At 41.2% G+C, this 27,415-nt stretch overlaps 2 protein-coding genes across 2 annotated transcripts; both read right to left on the reverse strand.

The window, feature by feature from the left end:
- Window positions 1-262: 262 nt before the first annotated feature.
- On the reverse strand, window positions 263-5,617 carry tent5ba (terminal nucleotidyltransferase 5ba). Its single transcript, XM_085422220.1, has 2 exons — window positions 5,231-5,617; window positions 263-2,913 (listed from the first exon to the last, which is right to left on the reverse strand). The coding sequence occupies exons 1-2, from the start codon at window positions 5,378-5,380 to the stop codon at window positions 1,885-1,887; spliced, it is 1,179 nt and encodes a 392-aa protein (XP_085278346.1). The 5' UTR covers window positions 5,381-5,617; the 3' UTR covers window positions 263-1,884.
- Window positions 5,618-18,762: 13,145 nt separating this feature from the next.
- On the reverse strand, window positions 18,763-27,194 carry zdhhc18a (zDHHC palmitoyltransferase 18a). The gene is made up of 9 exons (XM_085422221.1): window positions 26,573-27,194; window positions 26,324-26,484; window positions 25,872-26,021; window positions 24,241-24,378; window positions 24,101-24,152; window positions 23,476-23,578; window positions 23,254-23,366; window positions 22,073-22,178; window positions 18,763-20,476 (listed from the first exon to the last, which is right to left on the reverse strand). The coding sequence occupies exons 1-9, from the start codon at window positions 26,803-26,805 to the stop codon at window positions 20,138-20,140; spliced, it is 1,395 nt and encodes a 464-aa protein (XP_085278347.1). The 5' UTR covers window positions 26,806-27,194; the 3' UTR covers window positions 18,763-20,137.
- Between the last annotated feature and the right edge of the window lie 221 nt (window positions 27,195-27,415).

Here is a 27,415-nt window from a genome sequence, read left to right on the forward strand (position 1 = left end):
TGGAAAATAATATTTTAGAGTCAAATGTACCATTAAACAGATTTTTCTGCATTGTGACCGAAAGTCTGTTTCTAACTTCTCATTTGTCATTTCTTGCTTTCAATGGAGTGTTTGACCTCTCAGGACCACCATAGTTGCGAGACCACAAACCAGTGTGTGATGATGACCTCTACTGCAACCAGTTTGGGATGATGGAAGGAAGACTGTACCAAAAAAAAAAAAAAAAAAAAAAAAAGATTTAGAGATAAATAACTAATGATTAAATGCAGAGTGGAACAGAACGTCAAGACTTTCTAAGGATTTGAAGGCACTGGGAGTCCACAGTCTCTAAACAGGCTATTCTGGCCATGTGTGAAAGATAAGACACAAGTAAAATAATTTCATATTGCAAAAATGATCAGGCTAACTGTACTTTATCTTGGCTCCAGCACTGTTACTCCACAGCGACCTGACTCTGTGACCAAGACCAATACCCTGCATTTAACAGATTTATGCAAAGACAGGGCTGTGCATCGCTTTAATAATACCACATGTCTAATTCTGCCTTTCAGCATCAGCGTGAGTAGCTCTGTTTAAAAAAACAAGAACACATGCATGAGAGTCACATACCCGGTATGGCAAAAATGATGTTTTTGTTCTCAGTTTTCTGAGTAGATGTAATTATTGGCCCAAATAAGAAGATCTGTGGTCTGCTATGAATCCATACGGGCTCAGTCACTCAGTGTTTAAAAAGAGAAAGACCTGTGTGTTTAAGGATTTTTGATTTTGACTCAGACAAAATGACATGGATATAGTATCAGTCAAGCAAACTGGGCTGCGTTTCCAGCAGTAACATGGGTTGGGAGAACAAGCCAGCCTTTGTTATAAAGCTTTAGTATCACAGAGAGCAGCCATTGTGCTTTAGAAAAGCCTCCTTATGGTTCATGTCCTCAGATTGTAATGGATCCTCAGCCCCAGTTTAACAAATGCAAGTGACTCCGGCCAACAGTGTATGCATTTCAATGGTCCTGGTTACTGCAAACGAACCAACTCATCAGTTGATCAAGCGTGGGACCAAACACCGAGAGGAAAAGAGGACAGACTTTTGAGTCACTGTGTGTCACGTCTTGGCCAAAGCACATTGTTTATTGTGGACACGTAACAATATAAAAAACTCAACTGTGTGAATTTTGAAGCAGCTCAGACAATGACCAGTCCTAAAAACCAAAGATTAAAATATCAACAATCATTACAGGCCAGCAGAAAATAACCACAATACCAAAGGAGGGGGGGGGGGGGGGGGGGAGAAAAAAAAAAAAACAAAAAACCACACCCTCAAAAATGAATGCAGAGAAACAGAGTAATCTAGAAAACACTGGATGCACAATTCTCACTTTACAGATGTTTTCAGAACATTGTGGGATTTTTGTTTGTCGTTTTTTTTAAGGCACTTGGGAGTGTGATTACATTCCCTTTCAGAACAAAGAACAAAAAAGAAAAACTACATATCTTTGGTCCGTATGAAATTTAAAAAATAAAACAAAATAAAAGCCAGGGTATGAAAACACCACCAGCTTCATTGTCTGCTTCCTCAAAAATGCACACCTGACAAAGTTGTTTTTTTTAATACTTAAAGATATTATCGCTACATCTCAGAAATGACCAGCAATCTTACAGATTCTTCTCTTGCAAGAAAGAAGTGGAAAAAAAAAAAAATTAAAAAATGAAGAAAAAAAAAAAAACGAAAAAAAAAAACTTGTCGGCTCAATCAGATGTACAGCAGTACAGGATTGTTTTTATAAAGTCACATTTGGCAAATGGGTTTCATTATTGTTTGTTTTCAGTCCACATCCTGGACAGAGCGATGCAGTGGAGACACAGTGACCTCCGCGCCCTGACACCAGCTCAACTGCAGGGCAGCCACGTCTGATATGAAGCACTGCACGCAGCGACCTGTGGCGGCTGCACGTGTGCAATATAATAGTTGCTGAAGTTTATGTCCTGCACATACGGCGCTGGCTGGTAGTAGCAGGTCACATTGGTTACCGTGGGGATAGCATTCTGCTCAGCCAGCACCTTCAGCGCCAGCATGGAGATGAGGCTGAGCGTCTGGCGCCGCTCGTGGCCCATCAGACACACTGTGCTCTCGTTCACTACTTGGTGCAGAGTCGTGAGGCACTCGTACCGCTTGTGCTCCATCCCGGCGAAGTGGTTCTGCAGATAAGCCTCGAGCTTTCTCTGCTGCTCACCTATGTCGGGGAAGTCAATGAAGAAGCGCGAGCACATGTAGCGCTGCATCTGTTTCATGTCCGCCTCTGACGAGGGTCTGAAGCCTCGCACGAGCAAGTGGCAGTACTTCAACAAGCCACCCCCTCTGATTTCTTCAGGGGTGCGAGTAGCTATGGTCCTCTGACACAGATGTTCCATAGCTTCTTTGAAGTCCCCGTACACGCTTTCGCCAATTACGGTGGGGTGAAAGCTCTCAGACATGGGCGTCTCAGAGCAGCGGTCAAACAAGAGCAGAGAATCAAGGCAAATCTGGAAGGAGTCTACACTGAATTCAAACTGCCGCCGTAAAGAGTCCACAAACTTAAGCTCCACGTTCTTGCCTGTGTTGTTGGACAGCGAGATGAGGCTCCAACGGTCCGTGTCATTGCAGACTTTCACAAGTTTCTGCACATAGGCCTCTTTAAGGGTCAGTGCTGTGATGCGCTCCTTAGAGACCCCAGCTGGCAAGAAGTCCAACAGGCAGTCCAGCACGACGTCTTTCACCAGACGGAAGGCCTGGTCATCTTTCAGCGACACGCCAAAGATCAGGTCGAGGTCCTTGTAGCCTAGTCCCGTGTCCTGATGGAGCACGTGGCTGGCAGCCGAGCCGTTCAACCTCACATCCTTAACATGCACACCTCTTTCCTCCAGCCTCGCTCGCACAACCTGGACAGGGACGAGACAAATACAATCTTATTAATAACATACAGTTTCCTTGAACAGGAGGCGAAGGTAATTGCTTCATAGGATCAAAAATGGCATTTAAAAAGACTCAAGTCAAATCAATAGCTGGCATTAAGGGTCAATAGCCTTTCCTTTGCTCCAGTGATCAGCACATATTTAAACACAGGAGTCTTCTCTTTGTGTAGCCACATCTGAAAAGGATCATCTACATCATCGCTATTAGGTGCGAAGGGAAGGGTCGGAGTCCTCAAATAAGTCATCAAAGATTGATTGCGCTTACATGCCCAAAGGGAAATGATACCCCACATGCGCCATAAAACATTCTGTTCTCAAACATTTGGAAATATTTAAAGAGTCGAGTGGTAAGAGCTGCAGCTTCCTTGTTCTATCCGTCAGTCTATTTGGGAAATTTGTCACTTTAATTAGGCATATGCACAGCAGACGCTAGAGATGATTAGGATAAGAGTGTAAATATGTGCTTAGCTGACTAAATGTGTTAGCGGCACTTTGACGTCACAGCATTTTGGGAACTGAAACAGCCGAACCTGCTACACAAATTAGTTGTTACGCCTCGCATGCAATCCTAAATCTTCCTACCGGCACTAACCTGTCAGATTAGTGTCTGTTGACAATCCCTCCCATGGTGATCAGATAACATGACAGTGCTATTTATACATACTGGGTCAGGCTACAGACTGACAAACACTTGAAGACAAGTCATCCCATCACACGGCGGAGGAACAAAATTATAACTGAAACCTAGAAGCGTTGCAGTTGTTTGGCCATAAAGAAGCTCCAATTGGGTTCAAATTCCATTTAGAAGCAATGATAATGTTTCTAGTTTCTTCTGTGACCAACCTGATCTGCCAATCACAGTAAAATTCACTCAGCCCCACACTGAACTCCTTCCTTTGCTCCTACATGCTTGGATGCAGGTGAGTAGTTAAGATCCCCTCGCTTCCCCTGGAAGCCCAGGTATTATTCTGCTGGCTTAGGATCAAATCCTTCCAGAAAGACTCCAGCTCCATCTGAACTAGTCTGTCTTTCTTTAAATAATAATGAAGAAAGGGCATGTGAAAATGTGTGTTGTTCATTCATAAACCCTGAGCAGAGCATATGCTGTTATCCTAATTGATGCGGGACTCTTACTCCTGCAGGGCTTCATGATGCTGTATCGGACACAGCATGTTTATACCTCCAACCCCGCAGCTAGACAAAGCCCCACACTCACTCATGCCTTGTGTGATGCATAGCATAAAAGGTACTCACCTAGATCAATTCAAAAGACAAGGATAAATAGCCTTACTTTATACATCTTGCCAGGAGGTTCATTAGCTTTCCCTACATGAATCATAGATGCATTCTACGGGGTTTCCATGAGTCCAGAGCAAGCCTGAGAGTCCCCTCATCTGGGTCTCAAACCTGCATTTAGGCCTTTCTGCATGTTAAATGGAGCATTCATCTTTTCCACAACCACAAGCATCAAGCTCCTGGGCTCGCATGTTTGCTGAGCTCATCTTGAATATGTCAGTGAGTAAATTACAGAAGGGGGGGATTCTTTAACAGCTGTATGCACATTTTGAAACTCTAGCATGGGATTTTCTCAGCACTTTAATGCATTGCCAACGAACTCAGATACACCACAGGGGAAGTGAAACGTGATCCAGCCACAATGCATTAGAGGCTGGAAATGTGGAAGCCGTTCAGGGCCATGCTAAAGCCAGCATATAACAGGTTTCCCTCTGTCTGCTGTTTGAATATGACGGAAACCAACGCTGCATTTTGACTTTTTATGTGCCAGTAAATCAACATTAAATGCTACAAAGCAAAAGGATGAAGTAAGCAGACATGCAGGAAACTTTTAGAACGTTTGACACAGTAATCTGCTAAGGAATAAACAGCACTGCTCCAAATAGCAACGCAAAGTTAGCCCCAGAATGAGGAAACAAAGCAAACAAAATTATGTTATGGAAATACAATTAAGCAAGGAGGGAGCCAAGGAACCGAGAGGGTTACATCCTGAATGGATCAGTAGGCCACCAGAGGACGGTGAGGGGTTTCCAGTGTTCAACAGAGTACAGCACTGTTTGTTTTGTGGTAGTTTATTGTGCCATTAGTATTTCACATGAAACTAGAAAGAAGAAAATACGATTTTTTAATTTAAAAAAAGACGTTGCTTGACTGAGAGGTCCTGATTGATATTAATAATTTAAATATCATGAATTTGGCTCAAATTGAGCTGTCAATATAAAAGTGAAACATTTTATCATTTTATTTTTTCTTAATTCTCTCTTGGTACCTGGACAATCTGGCGGGGCTGTACGGAGAGCGTGGGGAAGTTTCCTCGGCCGTGGATGGGGATAGCCTCGCCCAGGATCGAGTCCAAGCGCTGCACCTGATCCCAAGACAGCACGCAGAACCGCCGACTGTGATCCGACTCACCAGACATGGCGTTGTGAACTTTTAAGTCCCCCCCACCCCGAGAAAGAAATCAGCAGAGTGTGAATCAGCGCTTCCTCCCAGCTCAGCTCGGTGTCTTCAAAGTGCGATAATTCCTGTGTGAGCAGATCCGGATATTATTACTGGAGGCAAAAGACCGGAGAGGAAGAAAGAAGGGGAAAAAAAGTTTCTTCTCAGATGTGGATGTTTCAGTGGGAGCCGCAGTTTCCTCCTTTCTCTGTGCGTGCTGCTGAAATCCGGTCAGTCTGCGAAGGTCCAGAGGGTTTAAAGGCTCCTCATTAGCATGAGCCCTGTGATTGGCTGCTGTGTTTGGTCATTGATTATGGATGCCCTGCCCTGCCCGCAGGGAACACCCTTCATGTGACGTACTTGACAGCTCGGTGAGTTCTGCTCCATCTGCGGTGCAACCCCGCATACCATCAGGGTTTTCCTTCAAACCAACACTCCTGGGATCTGCATCGCTTCAGCTCCGGTGCTGCTAGAAATATTAGCTATTAGTGATATGTCATAGATTAGATTACAGTTGTGCAAACACGACACACGCATTTCACCTTGCAACCTTTTCAAATTTCTTCATGGGGAAATATTTGCAGAGCATACAGGATGTTTTTGCTGTATGCTTGCGTCTATATTGTCCAATTGATCATGCAATTAATGATCATGCAAGCCTTAAGAGCAATCATAAAAAAAACCGAACGAAGTCTGAGATTTTCCTGGAAGCTCTGCGGACTCAGCTTTGTATCTTTGCAGTGATAAAAGCACTCTCATACCCATTCCTTCTTGGCTTGTGGCTCTTTAAAACAGTCTAGCTGTCAGCAGTTGTATATCTTCTAGTAGCTCTTACTCGAGCTCTGTTTTTTTGCTTTGTCTAAACAAAAAAAAAGTAGTAATTTACAAACAATAGAAGGAGCGCAAAATTAATTTTTATGTTGCAAATTCTTACTTTCAGTTCCCAATTTGGGAAATACGTGACAAACTACATCCATTATTCAGCAGCTTGTAGAGGCGCATTTATCAGCAACAACTTAAAAATAGTCATTTTCTGTGTGACTTTATCAGTTTCTTGCATCATCTTTGCAAACTGTTCTTCACAACATAGCTTCAGTTCATTGAGGTTAGCAGACATTTGCTTTCTCTTAAGGTCTGCCACATCATTTCATTCAGGTTAAGATCTGAAATCTGACTGGGTCATAATCACACCTTGAATATTTTCCCTTTTCAGCCATTCTGTTGTGGAATTGCTGCTGTGCTTAAGTTCATTGTCATGCTGTGTGACACAGCATCAGCCTCACATTTGACTCCAGAGTACTTTGGTTTATAGAGGAGCTGGTCAACTTAGTGACTGCAAGGTGCCCAGATCCTGTGGACACAAAACAAGCCCAAATTATCGCCCCTCCACCACCCCTAGCAACCCTTCCAAACAACCATAATTTTTTTAGGTTTTTTGTCATTGTGCTGTCATGAACGTTGACATTTAACTTGCTAGCTGAGGCCCGTAGAGTCTGAGATGAGCTTATGGATTTTTTTGAGGTTTCTCTGACCTATTCTGAGTCGTCCACAACTGGGAAGACTGTGTTAACGCAAACATGAATGTTCCAGACCAGAAAACTGTGAACACACTTGCTGATGATCCGTTAACAGAGTTCATTTAATCTGCACCACCTGGTTGCTGCTTACCCTCCTAATTCCTAAGAGTTCAATTCAGTTCAATTCAATTCAAGTTTATTTATATAGGGTCAAATCCCAACAACTCCAGGCATTATACTATAAGGTCAAGGCCCTACAGTAATACAGAGAAAACCTCACCAATCAGCCAAGCCCCATATGAGCACGCACTTGGTAACAGTGGCAAGGAAAAACTCCCTTTTAAAAGGAAGGAACCTCCAGCAGAGCCAGGCTCAGAGAAGGCCAGCTATGTGTGCAACCGGCTTGTTATTGAGGCGAGGAAGACAAGACAAAAGACTGTAACCCATTTTATAGATTTTGTTTCTGACATATTACAGTCTTCTCAAATAGTTGTGAGTCTTCCTCACCCAGGCCTCTGTTATAGCCAACAAAAATACTTTTTTCCATCCAAGAATTTGTTGATAAAACATGTCAATCTATTTTTTTTGTTTAAATCCAGAGGCTGCTTGTTAGTATTTGAACTCTAATAGCAGGCTGTGAACACTCAAAGTTCTTGCTTGCTCGGCACTCATTTATTTATTGCTGTTATCGCTGTTAGAGAAAGTTTAAAGTGGAAACTTGATATGAGAGTCATTTATTCATTCACCGATTTAATTTGCTCATGGCTGTGCTGGTGTTTATGAAAAGACTCAGATAATGATCTTTTTAGATTAGACTTTTCAGTTCCATTGCTTTCTACTATAGTCTCCTTCCATGCTGAGCTGATTGGGTTTTTATGTGATTTGGTGCAGATACAGAGTCATTCCACTGATCTCAGCAGAACATTTGCAGTCTTTCATGCCTAATACTCTCTGCGCTAGTCAAGACCATCCACAAACTCTTCCGCTTTTTACTGGTGTGGACAACTGCCACATTATTGTTGCCTTTAACTGTATATCCTGTTTTGCATGCAGCCTATTATGTGTTTAAATGCACTAAATAGCCCTTAATGAGAGTCCTCACGCAAATTTAGACATTACGCACAATAGCAGACGTTACTCTCTCAGTGAAGGCCCTCAGATTTTCTGGGTATATAATTTGTCAGTGAACAATACAGGCAATAAGTTTTGCAATTTCCTCTTTTTAAGATATATCATCATTTATAAAATCCCACACGTCACATTGTCTGTCAACTCGGGTTGTTTGTGCACCTGTAAAATGTTTACAAGAGAGTAAAGTTCATTTCAGGATCAACCTGAATGTGTTTTTAGTAATAAAGCAGTAAAAACAGGATGGCTGGGAACACGCGCAGGCAGGCACGCACATTAAAACGTCTTCCCAAGACGTATGTGTACCTGTGTTCGGGTTCGACCACTACTCGGGTGTTGCCAGCAGATGCACAGCCGGAAGTAGATGCATAACCCTGCCTCACAAAAGCTCCCAGAGGTCAAAGCGGGAGTCGGGCTCATTCATTTAAGACATCGTGATGTCGACATCTGGGCAGAAGCGTCCCCAGCTGAGGGTGTTTGCCGGGTACTGAGGTGAGAAAACTGCGTCATGCATCTATAAATAGCCCACCGTGTGGCAGCTGTGCATCCTGGGAGCGGAGCCAGCATCCCCCCTGAATGTGAAACACTTGGCGACGAGTGAACAATGAAGGCAGATAAATGTCAGTTCACCTGACATTCTCAGGTTCCCTCACAGCCCTGTGTCAGCGGGGGGAGCCTTTTCTGGATGAGAAGAAAAGACTTTAATGCAGTGGAACAAAAGGACATCTTACACAAACCGCCTGTATCTGTACAGCAGCTTTTATTTCCTACCTCACCTTTTGTTAATTCATGTCTTTGTTATTGTAGCCTCCATTTACACACAAGTTTGACATCCTGGTGGAACTACGGCAACTGAGACTGTGAGTCTTGTAGGCGTGGTGAGATAGCCTGTATTTAAACACACCTTAAACAAATGACACATAAGACAGCTGTATTTCCCACTTTAAACCACAATCAAATTATCTGATATCATATCTCACAGTACAATAATATTGAATGGGTTGCATTGTTGTATTTTGTCATGTTTCTCAGGTCTTTGTCTGAATTTCTACGAACATTATTGCTAAGGATTGTCTTATTGCATTGGAGTCACACTGGGTTAAATATGTACACTTGGGTTTTAAGGGGTATTTATTATTTTCTTCTTTTTTTTGGGTTGTATGGAAGCCCCAAACGCAATTTCATTGTTCTTGACAATGACAATAAATAAATAAATACTAAAATACTAAACATTACTAGGAAATCTGGCAGCCATGAGTGCACATTATTAGAATTTAAATGAAACTCTATTCAAGATATTTGTGATTTTTTTTTATCTTTAATTACTTCCATCCTAAGAGGCATCAGATAGCGGCCGCTGTTGTTGTCAGACGCCTCAGCGAGTAGAAGATGAACAGTGCAGCGGAGTGAGCTCGTCTCAAGTGAATGGGACACGTTTGGACGTCACAGGATGTCGTAAGAAGCGGCTGGAAACTGATGTTGCCACAGTGATCAGTTGTGTGTGAGCACAGATAACAGCGTGCCTGTCACAGTGGATGAATTGTGTCTGTCAGGGCCCCCAAAGTCCAAGTGAATTATTTCCCCCATAGGAGATTTCTTTTTCTCATTTAACACTGAGCACATTCAGACGTGTTATACAAGATCACCAAGTGTCTGCTATTATTAGAGAGGGCGTCACATGTAACTTTGGACAGTGTGGCTAAAAACAGCCATGCAGCTGTTACGTGTGTGACATGACACTGCAAGTGTGATTTTGAATCAAAATCTGCTTGGATTGTTGCAAATGAATTCACCCAGTTTCCGTTTAGGTTTTCCTCTAAGATCAACCTGCCACAGTGGCAGATAACCTGCCTATACAACCTGGTTGAGCTGACCAGTCAAGCCGGACACCGGGACCTACCTGAGATAGAGGGAATGTGTGATAAGAGCAAGTTTACTTTTCCAGATTGCTGCATATGAAAAAATCTATGGCACTGCGGAGTGAGGTTACGCAAGCGGCTGTGCGGCTGACGTCAGGCTCCCTCTGTTGCCTGCTTGATTGATTACAGTAGTACTAAAGTGAACTCTAGTGCACCTGGAAAAAATAAAGACACGCCAAAACACATTCAAGGAGCTTTGTGCCGCACATGCACTCTCTGCTCTGTGCACACACGCACCTGTCAGATAGGGAAAAAGCGAAACTTTGAAAAAGTAAACACATCCTTTTACTCTACACCTTCTGTTGTGGCAGACCTACACTGCCTCGTTGTAACCAGGCTTGTCTTCCCACTGGTGTACTTAATAAGTCAGGACTACAAACACTGTACGGTGAACAACACACCGATCCTGTGAGATCAACACAGGAGTGAAACCAGTTCTCAGACGTAAATTTTATAGGCCATCGAGCAGCAAGGCTCCACCAGCGTGTCTTGAGGACTACCTGCTGCCATGGCACCCTGGTTAGCTGGTATCTCTACTCCATCATCAGGTTCTTCCTCTTGACTCTGCTTCTTTCACCATCTCGTCATCATATTCTTTCTCTACTGCGTGGATCCCACTCCTAACACTACTTGTGACGAATGACCATGGAGTAGCAGGGCTCCAATCACTGCAGGGAGAGTACAGTCCAATTTTTGTTACTTTTACTTATCAAGCTTCAGTTTACAAGCTTAACGTGGCAGCTCTGTGGAGCACTCATGGCCTCTACCAGCAGTAATGCTAACAAAAAGCCACACTTTTCTCAACCATGTGATAATCAGTTATTTTTGTGGCTAATGTTGTCTCCTTATCTGAAAGTCTTTATCCACCATACACTGAATAGCTGGTCGATAAGTAATCAATAAATATTTTAGATTTTTCATGTGTCAGAATGTGCGAATGTTTACCTATAGTGCAAAGTGACCAGAGAAACTTCCACTATTTGCTAAAACAAAAATGTAAATTACTCTATTTATTGCATACACTATTTAAACCGTCAAAGTATTTCACTTGTGAATGATAATTACAGCAGGAAATGTTAAAATGAAGCAAAGATCAGGCTGTTTTTTTCCTTTTTGGAGATAAGATTTACATTTGGGCTACGTCTGTGTTTACAGTGAGGACTTGTGAATTAGGGTAAATATTTTGGCATGAAACCTAAAAAAAAAACAATATTTAATTCCCTATAAAAGACAGAAAACATATAAAAAGTTTAAACTAAGTAATTTTACTATTTCAGGAAAAATATTATCTCATTTTAAATTTGATGAAAAGGTGTTACCAGGGTTAAAAAAGCAAGTGGTTCTAAAAAGAAACAGCTGGAGGAATATTTTTCAACTAATTAGGTTCATTGAGTTATGATTTACTATTTTTTTAAGAAAAATGGGCTGGAAGTAGAAAAACTGTTCTGTGGTCGGACCAATCAGGATTTAGATCGACATATGCTTCGATCCAGATGACATCTTTCTTAGTGAAGGCCTTTTATATTTCAGAAAAACAAGGCTAAACTGCATACAGCATGGCTTCATGGTAGAAGAGTCCTGGTGCTGAATTGACCTGCCTGGAGTCCAGACCTTTGACCAAGCAAAAACATTTGGAGTGAAATGAAGCAGACCCAGGACTGTTGAGCAGCTAAAATCACATAAAAGACAAGGATGGGACAACATTCCTCAGTTTCCAGATGTTTACAGGATGCTACGCAGTAGCAAACATGGCCCTATACCAACTTTTCTGAGACACATTGTTGCCATCAATCAAAATGTCATTTTTTTTCTTGAAATTGTACATTTTTTTGATATGTTTTCTTTTTCTATTGTGAATAAATATTTGGGTTTGTGAGTTTTAAAAATCTTTGCTTTCAGGTTTATTTACATTTTTACAGCATTTTAACTATTTAAAGACATTCTGACTGTATTTTACACATGTTGATAAAGTAAATAAAAACCTTATTTTTAAAAACAAGAGGGCTCCCAATGATTCACAATCATCTACAATCACATTTGCCAAGAATATGTCTTGCTTTTGAAGTTGCAAAGGGCACAACCCTCTTAAGCCAGCTTTGACACATGGGTCCTGTCTGGTCACAGTCCAGGATGTAACTTGGTGGAGCGGTTATTGCATAGTTTAAGTGCTCTGAAGATCAGAGGTCAGAAATATTCTTGGACTATGTGTTATGTAAGCCTTGTCTCACGTTACTCTCTGATAAAGCGAGGTAAGCCTGATAAAGTGGTTGGAAGGTTCAGGCGCTTATATAAAAGAAAAAAAAGGGAAATCTAAATCAAACAGCATCCAATGTTTGGAAACATTATGTGCATGGAGGCTAGCAACAGAGCCAGACAGGAAACTCCTTTAACTTGAAATCTTTCCAGGAAATCAACTTCCTTCTTTACGTGATGTAATAAAGTCTGAGAAAAGCATATGGATGGCTTTGTATGGATTCCTAGTTAACTGTAGGAACGGGCAGGAGCCCACGTGGAAATGCAGGAATGTACAAGTGTCTTGGACGTGCAAATAGCTTCACCGAAACTTAAATCGCCATGACCCTGCCCCAACCTCAGCACACAGACTGGGTCCCTAAATGTTACAAATGTCCTCATCACATGCAGCTTTCCTTACAAAAGAAAAGAAAAAGAAAAAAAAACATTGCTTAACTTCACTTTCCAGTTTCTCTGATGGTGAATGGCTGGTATCATTCTCCACTGATCAAACACAAGCAACTATACTGGAAGGACGTAGAAGCAACTCGACAGCTGCCAAGAATGCACATCCACTGCTGAGTCAACAAATCCCAAACCATAAAAGCATATAAAATAAACATGTTCTGTTATTTTCTCAGCACATGTGCCTGGCTTTATATTAAAAGCCACCAGGGGAAAAGAGCTGGCTGCCTACGCTCCCGGTTGCATTTACCAGAAGGAAGAGGGAACCCCTATTTAGCAGCAAGCTCTGATTTCATTCCCAGAAATCCTGCTCCTCGTGTCCCTATCCAGTAGCTGACAGACTCAAACTCTGGTTGAGGGGAGACTTTTTTTAATTGTTTTTTTAAAAACAGCACGCCAGAGACAATTTGTGTCAGCATATTGTTCATCTGTGGGGTTAAGCAAAGCGGAGATACAGTATATGGATACAGCAGCACAGCTTTACCCGAACGGTCGATATAGTTACCCAAAGGAATAAAAAATGATGTCGGCAGCAGTTTCTTAGATTGTCAGGCTAGATCTGACTTAGTGAAGCTTTTGAAGGAGTTGCTCTTCGGGTCAGAGAGGGCCAAGCTGGATGTTTCGAGAACTTTTATGACCAAAAGGCCAAAGTACGCTTGGTAGATTATGAAGTGTTTATGGATATCGAGAAAAAAACAAGCGTCTGAATGAAAACAAACCTGGCTTGTTCGTTTGTTGGTTTTAAAGCTCCGCGTGAGGTTTTCTGGGCGATTCATATATATATATATATACATACATACATATATCCTTTTGTAATCTTTCCTTTGTTACATAACTTTCAAAGTTACACCGGCAAACATGATAAGGAATATGAAGCATGGAAGGTGTTTCTAAGCTGTGCTGGACTACATCGGGACATGTTGTCTGAGTGACTATCTATCCATCTGTCACCTTGACCCACCTTTTCTACAGTGTCACTTTATTGTCACTGCTCCACAAACCTGGGCCATGAACAAGAGTGTTAAGTTCAGCTCCCCTTTACCAGTTGTTGTTGTTGTGCAACCCGCATCTCTACGTGACCCCAGTGCATTTCTACAGCATGGCAGCTCTTTTACTATGTGATACAATAACAAATCCTGCACTGAGAATTTGACTTCAACCAGGAAAATGTTCTCAGTGTTAAACTGTGAAAGGCAACGCACGGTTACATGTTATATTACACACAAGAAGTATCTCATGGAAATTACAGTAGTTGAGGAAAAGTACTCAAGTTTAAGTAAATATTGTAATTATCTTCAGGTAGCAGGTAACTCCAAACAATAAAGGCATGCAAAAACTGCAATATGTAACAATCAATATTCTCTTTACATATTGATTCCATTTTTTTCATGTAGTTTTCAAATAAACTTTTTAAAATTGTCTGGCTTCTTTAGGACTAACACAGAGCTTCAACAGTAAAACAACAGCAGCAATCATCATCATCATCCAATATGAAAGGCACTGTACTCTGGCAGCTGATATACTCAGTCTTTGTTCATTCCTCCAATAGTTCAACATCACTACAAATATTCTTAGTTCTAGCGCCAACATTGTGTTTGATGGACAAATGGGTAGTGAGGAATGTGAACATAGACACATTTTTGTCTGTTGCATAAAAGCAAAGGTTTTTTTTTTCTCTTTTCTTTCTGTGTTATTGACGTGTGGACATGAAGTGAGATCATCCAAACATTATCTACAGAAACAGTTTGGCCTCCAGTTTAACTGCTTGGTGAGCCTTAATGTTGTGAGAAGAAAAAAGAAAAAGACTAAGCAACCGAAGCGTTTCTCAACAATGATTGAGGCCATATCAAACAGTCCTTATGATAAGAGCTGCTGTGATAAGGTCTGACCCTATGGTACCCTGGTACACTAATCCACCTCCATGGCACATATTCAGGTTTCCATGCCGAAGCTTTTTCCACTTCACAACACAGAGCTGATGTTTTTCCTCTGCAGTGATGTCTCCTGTGTTTTTACTTATTCACTTCTTCAATCTGTACACAGAATAAAATATCAGATGTTAAGATTGAAAAGACCTGGTAGAAAAAGATGAGGGGTTTTTGTGAGATATGATAACAGAAGCATTTAACCTCCGAGGACCTGGCGTCCGCATATGTGGACATCACATTTTGGGTTATTTAGACCAAAATACTCAATTTTGCTCTACAAGGGCCTGATATCCACTTACGAGGACATTATACTGCTACTGTCCTATCTAAATTTTAAACGAATATCCTCATATGTGGCTCTTATTTTTCTTAGAAACAAAGATTAGGTTTTAAAAAAATCTATTAATTCTTTGTTTTTACATTAATCAGCTCCCAATCAGCCCAAATATCAAAGAGAAATTAAAAATGCATGTCGTGGAAGAGTTCGGGTCTTAGGAGGTTAATCAAGAGCTACAGTCTGATAGTTTTGGGGTGTTTTTATGTAATTTGGCTTCTGTACATCATCACAGTGAATTTTAAATCAAACAATCAAGATGTGACTGTAGTGCTGACTTTCTGGTTTAATTCAAAGGGTTTTTTGGACATTTATATACACAGTCCCCCTACTCTCAGAGGCTCAGTCCATTGACTGCCAAAGAGAATCATTGGCCAGGTGAGGTCTGTATCCTGGTTATTCAATGGCAAATTCAGATAACATAAAACACAACTAAAGTGCACAATGACAGGATTATTTTCCATAGTTACGAGAAACAACCTCACAATATATAACCAATTTAAAAACATTCTCAGGGAGGTAAATATAAATGGTAAATGTCAAGGTCGATCGAGAGACACCCTCCTGAATGGAAATACAGAGGCTTTACAACCAAGTGCAAACCTCTGTTTACGCACAAGAACAAGAAGTGCAGATTAGACTTTGCCAGAAAAGATCTCAGCACAACTCTGAAAAAAAAAACAAAGAACAAAGAAACACAAGGTCAAGTGTTTACAGATGAATGCAAGATTAATTTTTGTCAGAATGTTGAAAAGAGGAAAGTTTGGGGACGGAGAGAAACAACTCATGATCCGATGCATATCACATCTGTCAAACATGGTGGAGGCGGTGTTATGTCATGAGCTGCCTGTGTTTATTGATGATTTAACTGCTGTTAGAAGAAGCAGGGTGAATTTTTAAGTATGCGGAGCTATGCACTCTGCTCAGGTTCATCCAAATGCTGCAAAACTGATCAGACTTCAGAGTTTCTCGAGGCAAAAAAGTGTTATATTCTTCAGTCACATGCCTGATCTCGAGCCGGCAGAGCAGGTTTCCAATTATTGAGGTCAAAGCTGAAGGCAGAGAGACCCACAAACAAGCACTATCTGTGAGCGGTGGAAGAAAAGGCCTGGCAGAGCAACTTAAGGGAGAAAACACAGCGTTTGGCGATGTGCATGAGGTCTGTCCAAGTCTGCACTAAAATCACGTCCCAATCATTTCATTTGAGAAAAATTAACATTGGTTTTGGGACAATGACACTTTGTTTTTTGTATATGTGGCCCAGTCTATAACAAGCATTGGTCAGCGTGAAGTGGACATAAAGGCCTCCTCCTAACTGTACATTCATACCTGTAGCCCTGTACTGACCATTTGACCCATCTCCACTCTGTGAGCATAGCTTCTAAGTGAAGCAGACTAAAGCTTCAGATTATCAAACACACCACTGTTACACCCAAAGGAAGTCCCAGTAAACAAATAAGTACTGAACAAACTGCTCATGTAAGGTATGTGCGAAGCACTTAGTGTCAGCCAGGACACATGAGTTGGAAAATCTTCACATGGTTGGAACATGTGTTAGGACGTAGTACAGCTCCTAGTTTTCTTGAGACATTTTCACAGCATACATCCAGCATTCAGAAATGTTAACCACCGTGTGCCTGTTACGCTCTGGATACGGTTGTTTCATGTTTCACTTGCAGTGGCAACAAACTATTCTCGCTGGCAGCTGCACGTTCCTGGTTTATTCTGCTCAGCGCAGGGTTAATTATATCCAGCTTCACTGCCCAGCGCGGAGATGCACTTTTAGCTCAGCGGTGATGCTGACAGCAGTCCTGACTGTGAATCACCTGTTGTGTTCACAGAGGTACTTCACTTCTGCTTCGGTCAGGTCGGTGAGCGATGAGAAAAAGGCTTGTGAGAGGGTGACACACAGCTGTGCACATGACAACAGGACCAAAGTTGGCTCGGGGAAGAGGAACAAGGCACAGTGAATCATGTAGTGGAGGACATCCAGAGATAAATCATGGTGGACAAATTCTTTTTAAAAAAAACTGGAATTTATTAGTTTTAAGTGAAGGAGCGAACTTTCCCTGGTGTTGCTCATGGAAACTAAGAAAAAGTCGAGCCTTCAGATCTCAGCTCACTGTTGTAAAAGGACAAGTTTAATATCTCTATAAAGTAAAACAAAAAGCACAATTTTAAAAAACAAAATAATAAAACACATGCTCTTATTCTGAAAATCGGGAATTCACCCCTGCTAACTGGGTGGCCTGCCTCTGTGCCACACCAGCTGGGGTTAAAGAGCGTGATAAACCCCAGCAAGCGAATAATCACCTGCAGCCAGCAAGGACTCACATAAACCAGCTACACTTTGATGACCTGGTACCCTCATTAGATTTGTTAAACATTATTTCCAAATGCTGATTTAATTTTTTCATCTTCTGCAAACAATTTTCAGTCCTCTACGCCACGAGGTCTGTGGTCAAAATGCAACCCAGCTGCTGAGGCTGTGATTCCTTAACTTTCTCCATCCGCATGACACTGAGCCACAAGTCTGACCATCTGCTTTAAGTCCACGTAAGATACAGGTTGTTGTACTGCCATGCCAAATTCCCTTCAAGTCAAATGAGGTAATATTTCAACTGTATATAAACAACCCAAGAAATCCATATAAACTATCATATTTCACCCCAAATATGTTGTTCAGTTTTGGAACAGTCTGTAATTTGTATAAAATCCTTTATCTCGATCCAGCAAGTGCTTTAGCATGATTTTATGCATTGAGTCTGTTATTTCTCCCCATTATTTCATGCTTTTCTCTTTGTTAAACACTGAAATTTTACCCAAACCTAAATGAAATTACTTTTTTAAAACTCGTCACTTCTACTTCACCCCAAAGTCTTTGCAGGGCGATCGCTGATTGGAAATTCAAATTTTCTGCCTGAGGATGTTACCAGCAAATATTACAAGCTTTTGTTTTTTACTTTGTGACAAAAAGTCTCATTAGTCTCTAAGTCAACTTAGCGCGTGCAGTTCCTTGCTACATAAAGGGTTAAACAGGAAAACACTAATTGTCACACACACTGTATATACATATATTTATACACACACATACGTATGTATATAAATATATGTGCATGTGTATACAGAGCAACATTTGCACTCATCTGCACAGCAGTGGCAGCTGAGTGCTGTCAGTCTCTGGCCTCGGCTGTCACTGTCAATCCATTGTGAATACATTTATAGCCATCAAGAAATTTTTCTTAACTTTTATATTTCGGTTTTAATAATTGCAGACAAAATAGTTTCTTTAAATGCATGAAAAACTGAAACAAACAAAAACTTTCTTCTTAGCACTTGGGGGATTTTATGACAGTCCACTTCGTGGCTGCAGTTTAAATATTTGATATAGATTTGGTGGGAGTGAGTTTTAGCTCAGATAGACTGAGTACAGACATCATGTTTGTTTCCCCAGACAGTGTAGTATGTTATGCGTGTCTGATTTTTTTCCTCATTTAACCAGTACATTAACCTTTGTGTTATCACATCTCTATAACTCTGTTATCATACGAGCAATAAAAAAATAAACCAACGCAAAAAAAAAACAACCCCAATCCGTCTTTCACTGCAGAACTGTGTCAGCTGTTGTACATGCTGTGTTTCTGATAAACACACCTCACACATGCTTTTTATTACTGCATATCTGGCTGTCTGATCACACTAACAGAGTGAATGAAAGAATGAACCTGCTTTTAGATTAGATTTTGACATTAGCTTGTTTAAAGCTATTGTAATGTCATTGTGTAGAAGGTTTTCTTTTTAACTGAAGACGGGAAAAAGAAAAAGAAGAAAGAAAAGAGTCCCAATCACTAAGTCTGATGATATTTATTGATCAAATGTTACAGTTTCACTGCTACACCATACAAAATACAAACGTTTGTTCATACAAGCGCTGCTTGTAGTCGTCTACTCTACCTATGAGTCTTGATACTGATATTTGATAAATGAATGACCCACTATGGCGATGTAGTTCTTCACAAACTCACAACCTACTCAGTTACAAAATGATTAAATAACACACAGAAAAGCCTTTCCCCTCCCTAACCGTTTCACTCAAACTGTTGTACTCATGTGGTGCCCTCTAGTGGCACAAAGCTCCTGCCGCCTTCTTTTAAATAAATTGTTCTCCACCGTCACAGAAAGGGGAGCAGGTTTCATGCTGTCAATGTGGACGAAGGTCAGACACGAAAGAGGTCTCATCCACCCATACATCGTTCTGCTAAAATAGTGCCTGCAGTAATACACAGTCTTCCTGCTCTTAGGCAAAGACTGAACAGATGCTCACCCGTCCCTAAAGCAGCCCAGCAGATCACAGTAACACTAAAAAGAGTGATAAATAGCACTATCCATATCCTGGTAGGAAGCAGCAAATTTGATTTAAATACTTTGATGTCTAAAGTATGAGTAACAGACTGAAGAATAAAAAAATAATATGTGGAAGCTATTTCCTGGTAAAACCCAAACAAACCTACCCCACCTTGCCCAGGTTGAATTTAGCTGTCCATATAAACATGACAAACTTCCAGAAAAATGTCATTTCTGATATGCAAGACATGCAGAAGTAAATAATAAATACAACAAAACCCCTGAAATAAAGACATTAAAAAAAACCAAAAAACTAAATTGTACCTTGCCCATCCTTCACGCTCAGATTATTAATGTATCTCCAAACTGCTAAACCGCCTGATTACACTGCGATCATGTACATCTAAACAGGAAATGACAGGACATAACCGAATCAGACATAAGGCCAACTCTTGAGTTGATAATCCTGATATAGTTAATAAATAATCCTGAAATGGCTCGCTATCCAGAGCATACCAGGTCGGCAAGTCCAAACTTCTTGCATCCACAGTTGAAATGTACGTAAACCCAGATTTTCATACCCGTTTGCATAAGATAATAGCAGGAACTTAAACACTGAGGTTCTGCTGAGGTTGTGGAGGCATGTTCTGGGCGTCTTAAAAAAAGGTGTTTAAAAAAATATCTCTATATTGTGCTTCCAAGTGTTACTTAAATTCTGAAGGACACATACAGTGTGACACTGGTGGTGCAACTTAATCCACAACTCCTCACAATGACGTCTTGACGAAACAAATCGCAACATGCATGACCTCCACAATGAAAGAGGTTATAGCCAGACCAGCGATGAGCAGCGCAGCCGGACAAGTCCGCTCAGTGCAGTGGATTAAAGCCAGTGTCGGGTGCATCCCCTAATATCAGTGTGGTGTGGCTAAGCGTGGGTGAAGGAGAAGCCAGACGGAAGGCTGGATTGATCGAGTGCAGTGAGTCCCTCTTGTTGCTTCGGCTGAACGGGGGGCATGCAGTGGCCGCTGACTGGCGAGCTTGCTGCTGTGTGCAGCCAACAGACGGCGAAGGCTCTGAGGTTGGGGCTGCGCGGCTAGAAACATTCAGGACCTGAGGGGTAGTCTTTGGGGTCCCGGGGGAGCAAAGGACAGGAAAGTCTGAGGAGTGGACCACCCTCTCCAGCACATCCTTTGTGCTCTGAGTGCACTGCGTGAAGAAGAAGAAGAAAAAAAAGAGCAAAATCAGGAAAGGCAGGAGCAAAATGTGTTAAAAAAGAAGCCAAGCTGCGAATGGCATGAGAGTAAAAACAGGACAGGCGTGTACACAAAATTCTGCAATCTGATTTAAGGAATTAGTTTGGAAGTCATAAGAAAAGTGAAAGCAATGGGAGCTCTGATGGCAGCGCTGTGATAAGATGGAGAAGCTTGGAGGACGTGAGTTCGATGCAGAAAATGCAATTAGAAGGCAGCCAAATATGGCAAAAGGTTTACAGATGTGCACGGAGAAGCTGCTTCCTGTCTTTTCTTCTGGCTTGAATTGGGAGCAAAAAGGAGGGTAAAGATTATGCAGACTTGTATTCGACTGCGTCTCCGTGCATCTCATGGCAAAGAGGAAAGAAAATCAACTGTTAAGAGGTGGGTGAGTCAAGCAAATGTTAATGAATGGTAGTGAAGCATGCATATTCACAAATATTATTCACACCATCACCACAAACCAGTAACAATATCTGCTCCTGTTTAGCTTTATATTCAAAACCACAGAGATGGCAGCTACAGCAAACAGAACTGCAACTGTAATGTGAAGGACGGAGGCACACAGCGGAGGCAAGTGAAGAGATGATGGGAGTGGTTTAAGGTTCAACCCTAGTCTTACCATCGACCATCTATATGCAGCAGTGACCTTCAGGCTGTGCAGGACAAAGAAAAGTCCTGACAGTTCTCCTCCTGGCAGGGTGGATACAGTACAACACTGAGTGTTAACGCTTTTATATAGACAGCAAAGTTACAGGCGTATATACACACGTGTTCATTCAGAAGGACAACACAACCCCCTCATTCCCAAAGAAAAAAAAAACTCAGACAGGCACAAAATAAAAAGTAAACAAATCTCAAAATACAAAAATACTGTTTATTTAAATACACAAAAAACAAAACTGTTATTGTACGAGTGCAAAAAATAGAAATTCTTTTAAGATTATGGCTAATAACCTGCATTTGATAAAATAATACACAAATATATTCAAGGCATGATTTACCAAACACACTAAAGGAAAGCAGCAATTCTGTCCACCAACTGTCATTACAGCATAAAACCAGACTTGCAGCAGACAAAACAACATGTTGAATTCTCTGGCAAAAATAACCACATATTAAGGTGTTTAGTGTAAACAGCACAAATTAACCGTTATGTACATCTGCAGGACTCAGTGGTGATTTTAACGCATAGTTAACTGGTCATGATGCCAAACAGTTAAAAGAAACTTCACTGGTGAGTTTTCGATTTAGTTTCTTCTTAGTTTCCTTAATCAGTTCTGCAGTGACTGTCTGGCTCTGTGTTGTGGGTCAGTTCTGAACCATTAAAACTCAGCTCTAGTGAAGCTGCCGTTAAAAGCCCTGTAACGGTTCAAAAAAAAAAAAAAAACTAAATAGATACAGCTTCTCTCTGGCAACAATAAAAAGCGCAGCTCTGGCCACTTTGCATTTGAGGAACCATAGCTGGAAGTTTAAAGGATGGAGGAGCAACACATTGGGAACTATGGGACAGTCAGTATTTGGGAGGGATCACAAGGTTTTTAATCCCTACCATGTTTGCATCATTCTTGGCCCTGAAGGGGAGCAGCTCTATATCTGAGGCAGACGCAGCAGGGATCGGCTCATCCGGAGGAAGGAAACCTCTTCTGTCGATCAGACTGGAAACCAGAACACAAGATTGTTATGATCCACCAGGGTGTAAACTGCATGTGTACTTTAACACCATTCAAGTCTCTGCAATGATACAGCTGCAACAATGCACAACTACATGACACCATGCTGCCACTGTATACAAAAATGGCCTGAACTAATACAATGACTTATGGTCAGAACCTAAGAGTGAATCCCAATATTTACAGTGACTTGGAACACTCAGAGTCACTGCTGAATCTGCTTTAAACCATTACACCATTGGCAGGATGAAGCCTCGATGCCACTGGTGTAATGGTTGGCAGGATGGATCCATGCATTCGTGCTGTTTACACCAAATTCTGACCCTCCCATCTAAATGTTGCAACAGAATTCAAGACTCATCGGAGCAGATTACATTTTTCCAGTCTTTTATTGTTCAATATTGAACTTCTGTGAACTTCAGCTTCCTGTTTTTAGCTGACAGAAGCAGCAACCCGTGTGGTTTTTTGCTGCTGTGTCAGGTTCAACGTTTTATGTGTTCAGAGACGCCCTTCTGCTTAAACTCCGTGACTATTTGAGTTACTATTGCTTTCCTAGCTTTAAGCAGTCTGGCTATTCTCCGCTAGCATCACCGAGTCATTTTCACCCACAAGACTGCCGCTCACTGTATATTTTCTCTTTTTTGGGACCATTCTCTGTAAACCATACAGACTGTTAGACATTTGCATCAACAGGCTAAACAAACAGTGTGTCCGGTGAACTCTCCATCTACCAAAACACAGCAAGAGGTAGTCATGTCAAGATGAAAACACATTTTATAGTAGCAGAAGCTGCTCTAAATCAGCACATACAGATATTAAACGAGATGTGAATGAACATGTTCCCTGGAATACAACAAGACATCTGCTAATCAGAGGGCAAGTTTGGAGGGTTATCCATGCAGCCAACGGCGGGGTACCAAATCTTAATATGACCTAAAGCATCAAAAAGCTCAGAGGCCGCTTTGTGTTTCTAGACTGCGAGTTGTTAAGGTGATTAGTGAGACACAAGGGTGAACTTGATGAAAATGTGTGAAGTGATGAGGAGGACGTCTTTACTCACCTCGGAGGCATGGGGCCGCATAACGTTACGCAGCAGTTAGTTATAATGCTGTTATAAGTGTATGGGTTTTCAGACTCCTCTGCACCCCTTTTACTTGACCAGGATCCCTTTATCTGCATGACAAGTAAGCTGTGAGCTCCACCGTTTTCAGCATTTGTGTATTTTAACAAAAATCAAACAATCGTGAATTCAGCTTTGCCACGTCAGAATAGCACTACTCACATCTTCATTTGTGGTGAGATTAGAAGCTACTAAGTAGGTGTGAAAGCCTGAGAGGCCCAAAATAGACCAGATGGAGAAGAAACAAATCACCAACTCCACCACAGTGCACAAAGAAAGTCAAGGTATAATATCAGTTGTTGAAATGGTAACCAAAGATCCATGATGTTTAAAGATAAACAACTGTCATTCATGCATGTCTGTAAATTGAAAATATCTCCCCACTGCTACATTCAAATCTGTGTTGAGCATTTTTCCCTTCAAAATAATCTAAATATCCCAAATACCTTAGCTACTATAAGTATATAAGTCAGTCTTTACAGAAAAAAAAAAAAAAAAACATGCTAGGTATGTCTCTTATTTAGACACAGAAATGTTTCGGGCAATAACATAATGTCTTATATGTAATACACAGCATGTGGAAATCAATCCACAGTCATCTGTGACTGTGACTAATGGTTACGGCTATAATTGTCTCACGAGACATGAGGCAGCAAACTTACTAATAGACAGCAATCACACTAAAAGCACCTCTAACACTCTTATCCTATTAAGGGTGGGCATAAGCTGAGGAGCAGCGGGAAGTGCTTCGACTGTCTAACACAGCAGAGTGACAGACAAAGGATATCTTGCAGGGCTCTCTTCAATGGCTTGAACGAGGCTTTTACCTTCTTGAGAAACTGGAGAGAAACATCAACATCAGAGACAGAGGCATGTTAAAGTCTTTGCTGGTAACGTGACAGATACTAAATGTGTTTAAGTACTTACGCAGGGTGATGTGTGTGATGACACAGCCAAATATAAAAGACGTGAGAAAAGACAGGGAGATGATGAAGCTGTAGAAAAAGCGGTAATTGCGTTTTCCCACACAGTTTCCCACCCATGGACAGTGGTGATCAAATCGTTCTGGAGGGGAAAAGAAAGCAAAGAAAGCATAAAGTTACAGTCATTAATTTCAGTGACAAACTACAAATCTCTGTGGATCAATCTAGTGGATCTTTTACAAAATTTCTATCTGCATTGACACATCACACGCCCATTCATGTAAAGTGGAAGCAGAGAGCGAGAGGGCTGGTTAAAAAAAAAAAAACAAAAAAGAAAAAAAACTACAAAATGATCAACACAGTGGCAAAAAGTAACACCAGAGGTTTCTTAGCTGGGACAGAGAAAAGGGTGGACTTGTTACTAAAGGTAAAACGTCACCACGAAGCATTCACAGCAGCAGAAAACACAAACCTGGACTCATCTCAGAGCAAATACAGCAACATAAGAGCAAACCAGGAGCATTATGGAAAAGAACAGTAAAGTGATAAAAGCTGTATGAGCCTAAGTGTTACATTTACCCTAATTTAATGACTGATAAAACTTAATCAGGCAGCAATCTTGGCTGTCTGAGCTTTATCATTTTCAAACTAAAAGAAAAAAAAAAAAAAAAAAAAAAGGGTTTTCCAAGAAAAGTGGTGTCAGCAGTGTTTCCCAGCAGATCTGTACGGAAACATAGAAGGCATAACACAGAAAAAGTCATTCATTTAGGTTGTATCCTAAGAAATGAGGAACAAAACTCCCAACTTCCTCAATGTGTGCATAAGTGATTTCAAAAGTTTAAGTAAAATTGTAGAAAACCCAATCAAACTAATAATCTTTCCAACCTTTCACAATAAAGCGCCATCGTAGTGGTACAATCCCTTCACAGGGAGCAATGTGAGGGGAAGGTACTGAAATTTAGGACTGAAAATACAGTAACCTTTGTAGAAACAAAAATTATTATTTAATTATGTACTCCCTGAGAGTTTGTTAGGAATAAATTCTGATTTAAAACCACTGCCTGCCAAAAACCTACAGCTCATGAGGCAGATTTATGAGCTTTTCTTTATGGCATACATGGAGAAGTAACAGTTGTTACTATCAAACTCTTTATTTTACTAAAATAATGACCAAATGCTAACCACCCACTTTCAACTACACAGATCCTGCATATATGGCTAAACTGATTTGGCTACTTTAAAAAACAAATGTCAGGTCATGTGTTTATGGGTTTCACTTCTTTTTTTTGTAGGCTCTTGGTAAATTTGAGGTTTCAGGCTATTGTAAGTATAATGTTGGAACACGCTCAAGGAAATGTATTATCATTCTGATATTTAAACATTAGTGTTCCCCACTAAGATAAGCTTCATTATCATTGTAAGCACAAGCATAGAGGCAAACATAAACAGTCATACTATTAGAATGAAACAGTCATTAAAAAAAATAATGTTCTATTCAATCATAAATAAATGAGTAATAATCCTAATAAAAGCAGCTTTAAGAATGACATAGGTAGGCACTGGATATAATAGCAATATTGCACTTTGCACTTAAGGTAGATGGATTTGGGATTCCATGTGTAAGTTTATTCTCACCTACACAGTTGTCGCACAGGCTGCAGTGGGAGGTGCGAGGAGGGCGGAACATCTTACAGGTGAAGCAGTATTTGAGCTTTACCACCTGCTGGTTGATGAGGATCTCCTTTGTCCGCGGAGGAGGGCGGTATGTAGAGGATCCTGAGGTATCTTAAAATAGACATGTACAAGGGGGAGACACTTCTTTAAGGTGTTTGCATTTCAGCAAAACAGCTCAACCAAGTAACTTCATAAAAATGGGGAAGTCAGTAGAAATCAGACTATACCAGGCCTTTGTGCTCTTCAACCATGACCCAGAGTAATCAGCTTAGGTTTGCAGCTCAGCAACATGTCCCTCAGACACCCCACCCCACCCCACCCCACACACACACACACACACACACACACAGATGGAAAAGCTCTTTCATTCCATCTGTCCCACAGTGAGTAAGCTGGAACTACATATGCCTCACCTATCTGCCGCTCTATGTCTGCAGCTTCATCTGGAGTGGCTCTGGGTAAAATGCCTGGATCGGTAAAGCTGGTTCTCAACAGGGAGATGGCCACAAACACAAAAAGCACCCCGCCGATCACAGGTATGAAGATGGTCAGGTGCTTCACCAGGAACGGGCAACTATAAATGTATATTCACATAAAAAGGGGGGTATAAACTCAGACGTCACAAGACACCCTCGAAAATAAACACGTACATTTCGACTCACTCAAATGCAAAGAAAAGGCCACAGGTGACAACAATAAGGCCCATTGTCAGAGGAAGGATACCGCTCTGTCGGGAAAGAATGAGTCGCCCGTCGCAGAAAAACCTGTTCTTCCCGGGGAACACTTCCCATTTCCTCCGGGGCGACTGTGCCTTCTTCTCCCCGAGATTCTGCGCCGACAGCGGGGTCACCGACAGTGCCTGTGGATCTATCTGCTGGTACTCGCAGTTCTTCATCGTGTAAGCGGTTCGGGGGTAGCTAAAGGCACACACAGATAGACCTCTCTTTTCTCGTCGTGTTTCTTCTTTTAAAAAACGACAGTCCTCTCAAGGGTCAGTCAGTGTAACTTTATATTTTGCTTCTTACTTTCCCATCATGAAAGCTAACACTAGCTAGCGTACCAACAAAGGCATTCTTCTCCGTAGTTCACAGTCTGAATCAACCCCCAGGTTGGCGCGGGGTTAACTACCATGTCTGGTAGTTAAATTAAAGCCAAACAGAAATATGACTGCCCATGCTGTCAAATTAACTAGCCTCAATTAAAAATTCAACCCTCACAGAGGAGCTTCCACTCCAACGTCTTCACGGGAGTTCCTTTTTCTTTCACAGTCAGCTACCGTACGTCATGGCGTCATCGTAACGTCATCACGTACGTCCTGATGATCCATAATGGGGAAAACGCGTCTACTCTGCACGGAGATGACAGGAAGATCAGTGGCAGGCGCGATGATAATCTGTTTTTATTGACACAGGCTGTGTTTTCTCTATACTAATTTATACCCGTGCCGAAAATAACATTAAAAAATGTTGCATAATTTGTTTAAACAAACATTTGTTTAAAATATG

The sequence above is a fragment of the Rhamphochromis longiceps genome, linkage group LG11, assembly GCF_057381845.1.
Source record: "Rhamphochromis longiceps isolate RC_006_pf linkage group LG11, R_longiceps_female_GT1.1, whole genome shotgun sequence".
NCBI lineage: Eukaryota > Metazoa > Chordata > Actinopteri > Cichliformes > Cichlidae > Rhamphochromis > Rhamphochromis longiceps.

Excerpts from the sequence above, each read along its gene's own strand:
- tent5ba (XM_085422220.1), bottom strand. The coding sequence starts at position 5,380 with ATGTCTGGTGAGTCGGATCACAGTCGGCGGTTCTGCGTGCTGTCTTGG. Across the intron at positions 2,914-5,230 it reads AGCCCCGCCAGATTGTCCAG|GTTGTGCGAGCGAGGCTGGA; the intron begins GTACCAAGAGAG and ends GTCCCTGTCCAG.
- zdhhc18a (XM_085422221.1), bottom strand. The coding sequence starts at position 26,805 with ATGAAGAACTGCGAGTACCAGCAGATAGATCCACAGGCACTGTCGGTG. Across the intron at positions 24,153-24,240 it reads CATCACACACATCACCCTGC|TTTCTCAAGAAGGTAAAAGC; the intron begins GTAAGTACTTAA and ends GTTTCTCTCCAG. Across the intron at positions 22,179-23,253 it reads TGCGGCCCCATGCCTCCGAG|TCTGATCGACAGAAGAGGTT; the intron begins GTGAGTAAAGAC and ends TCTGGTTTCCAG.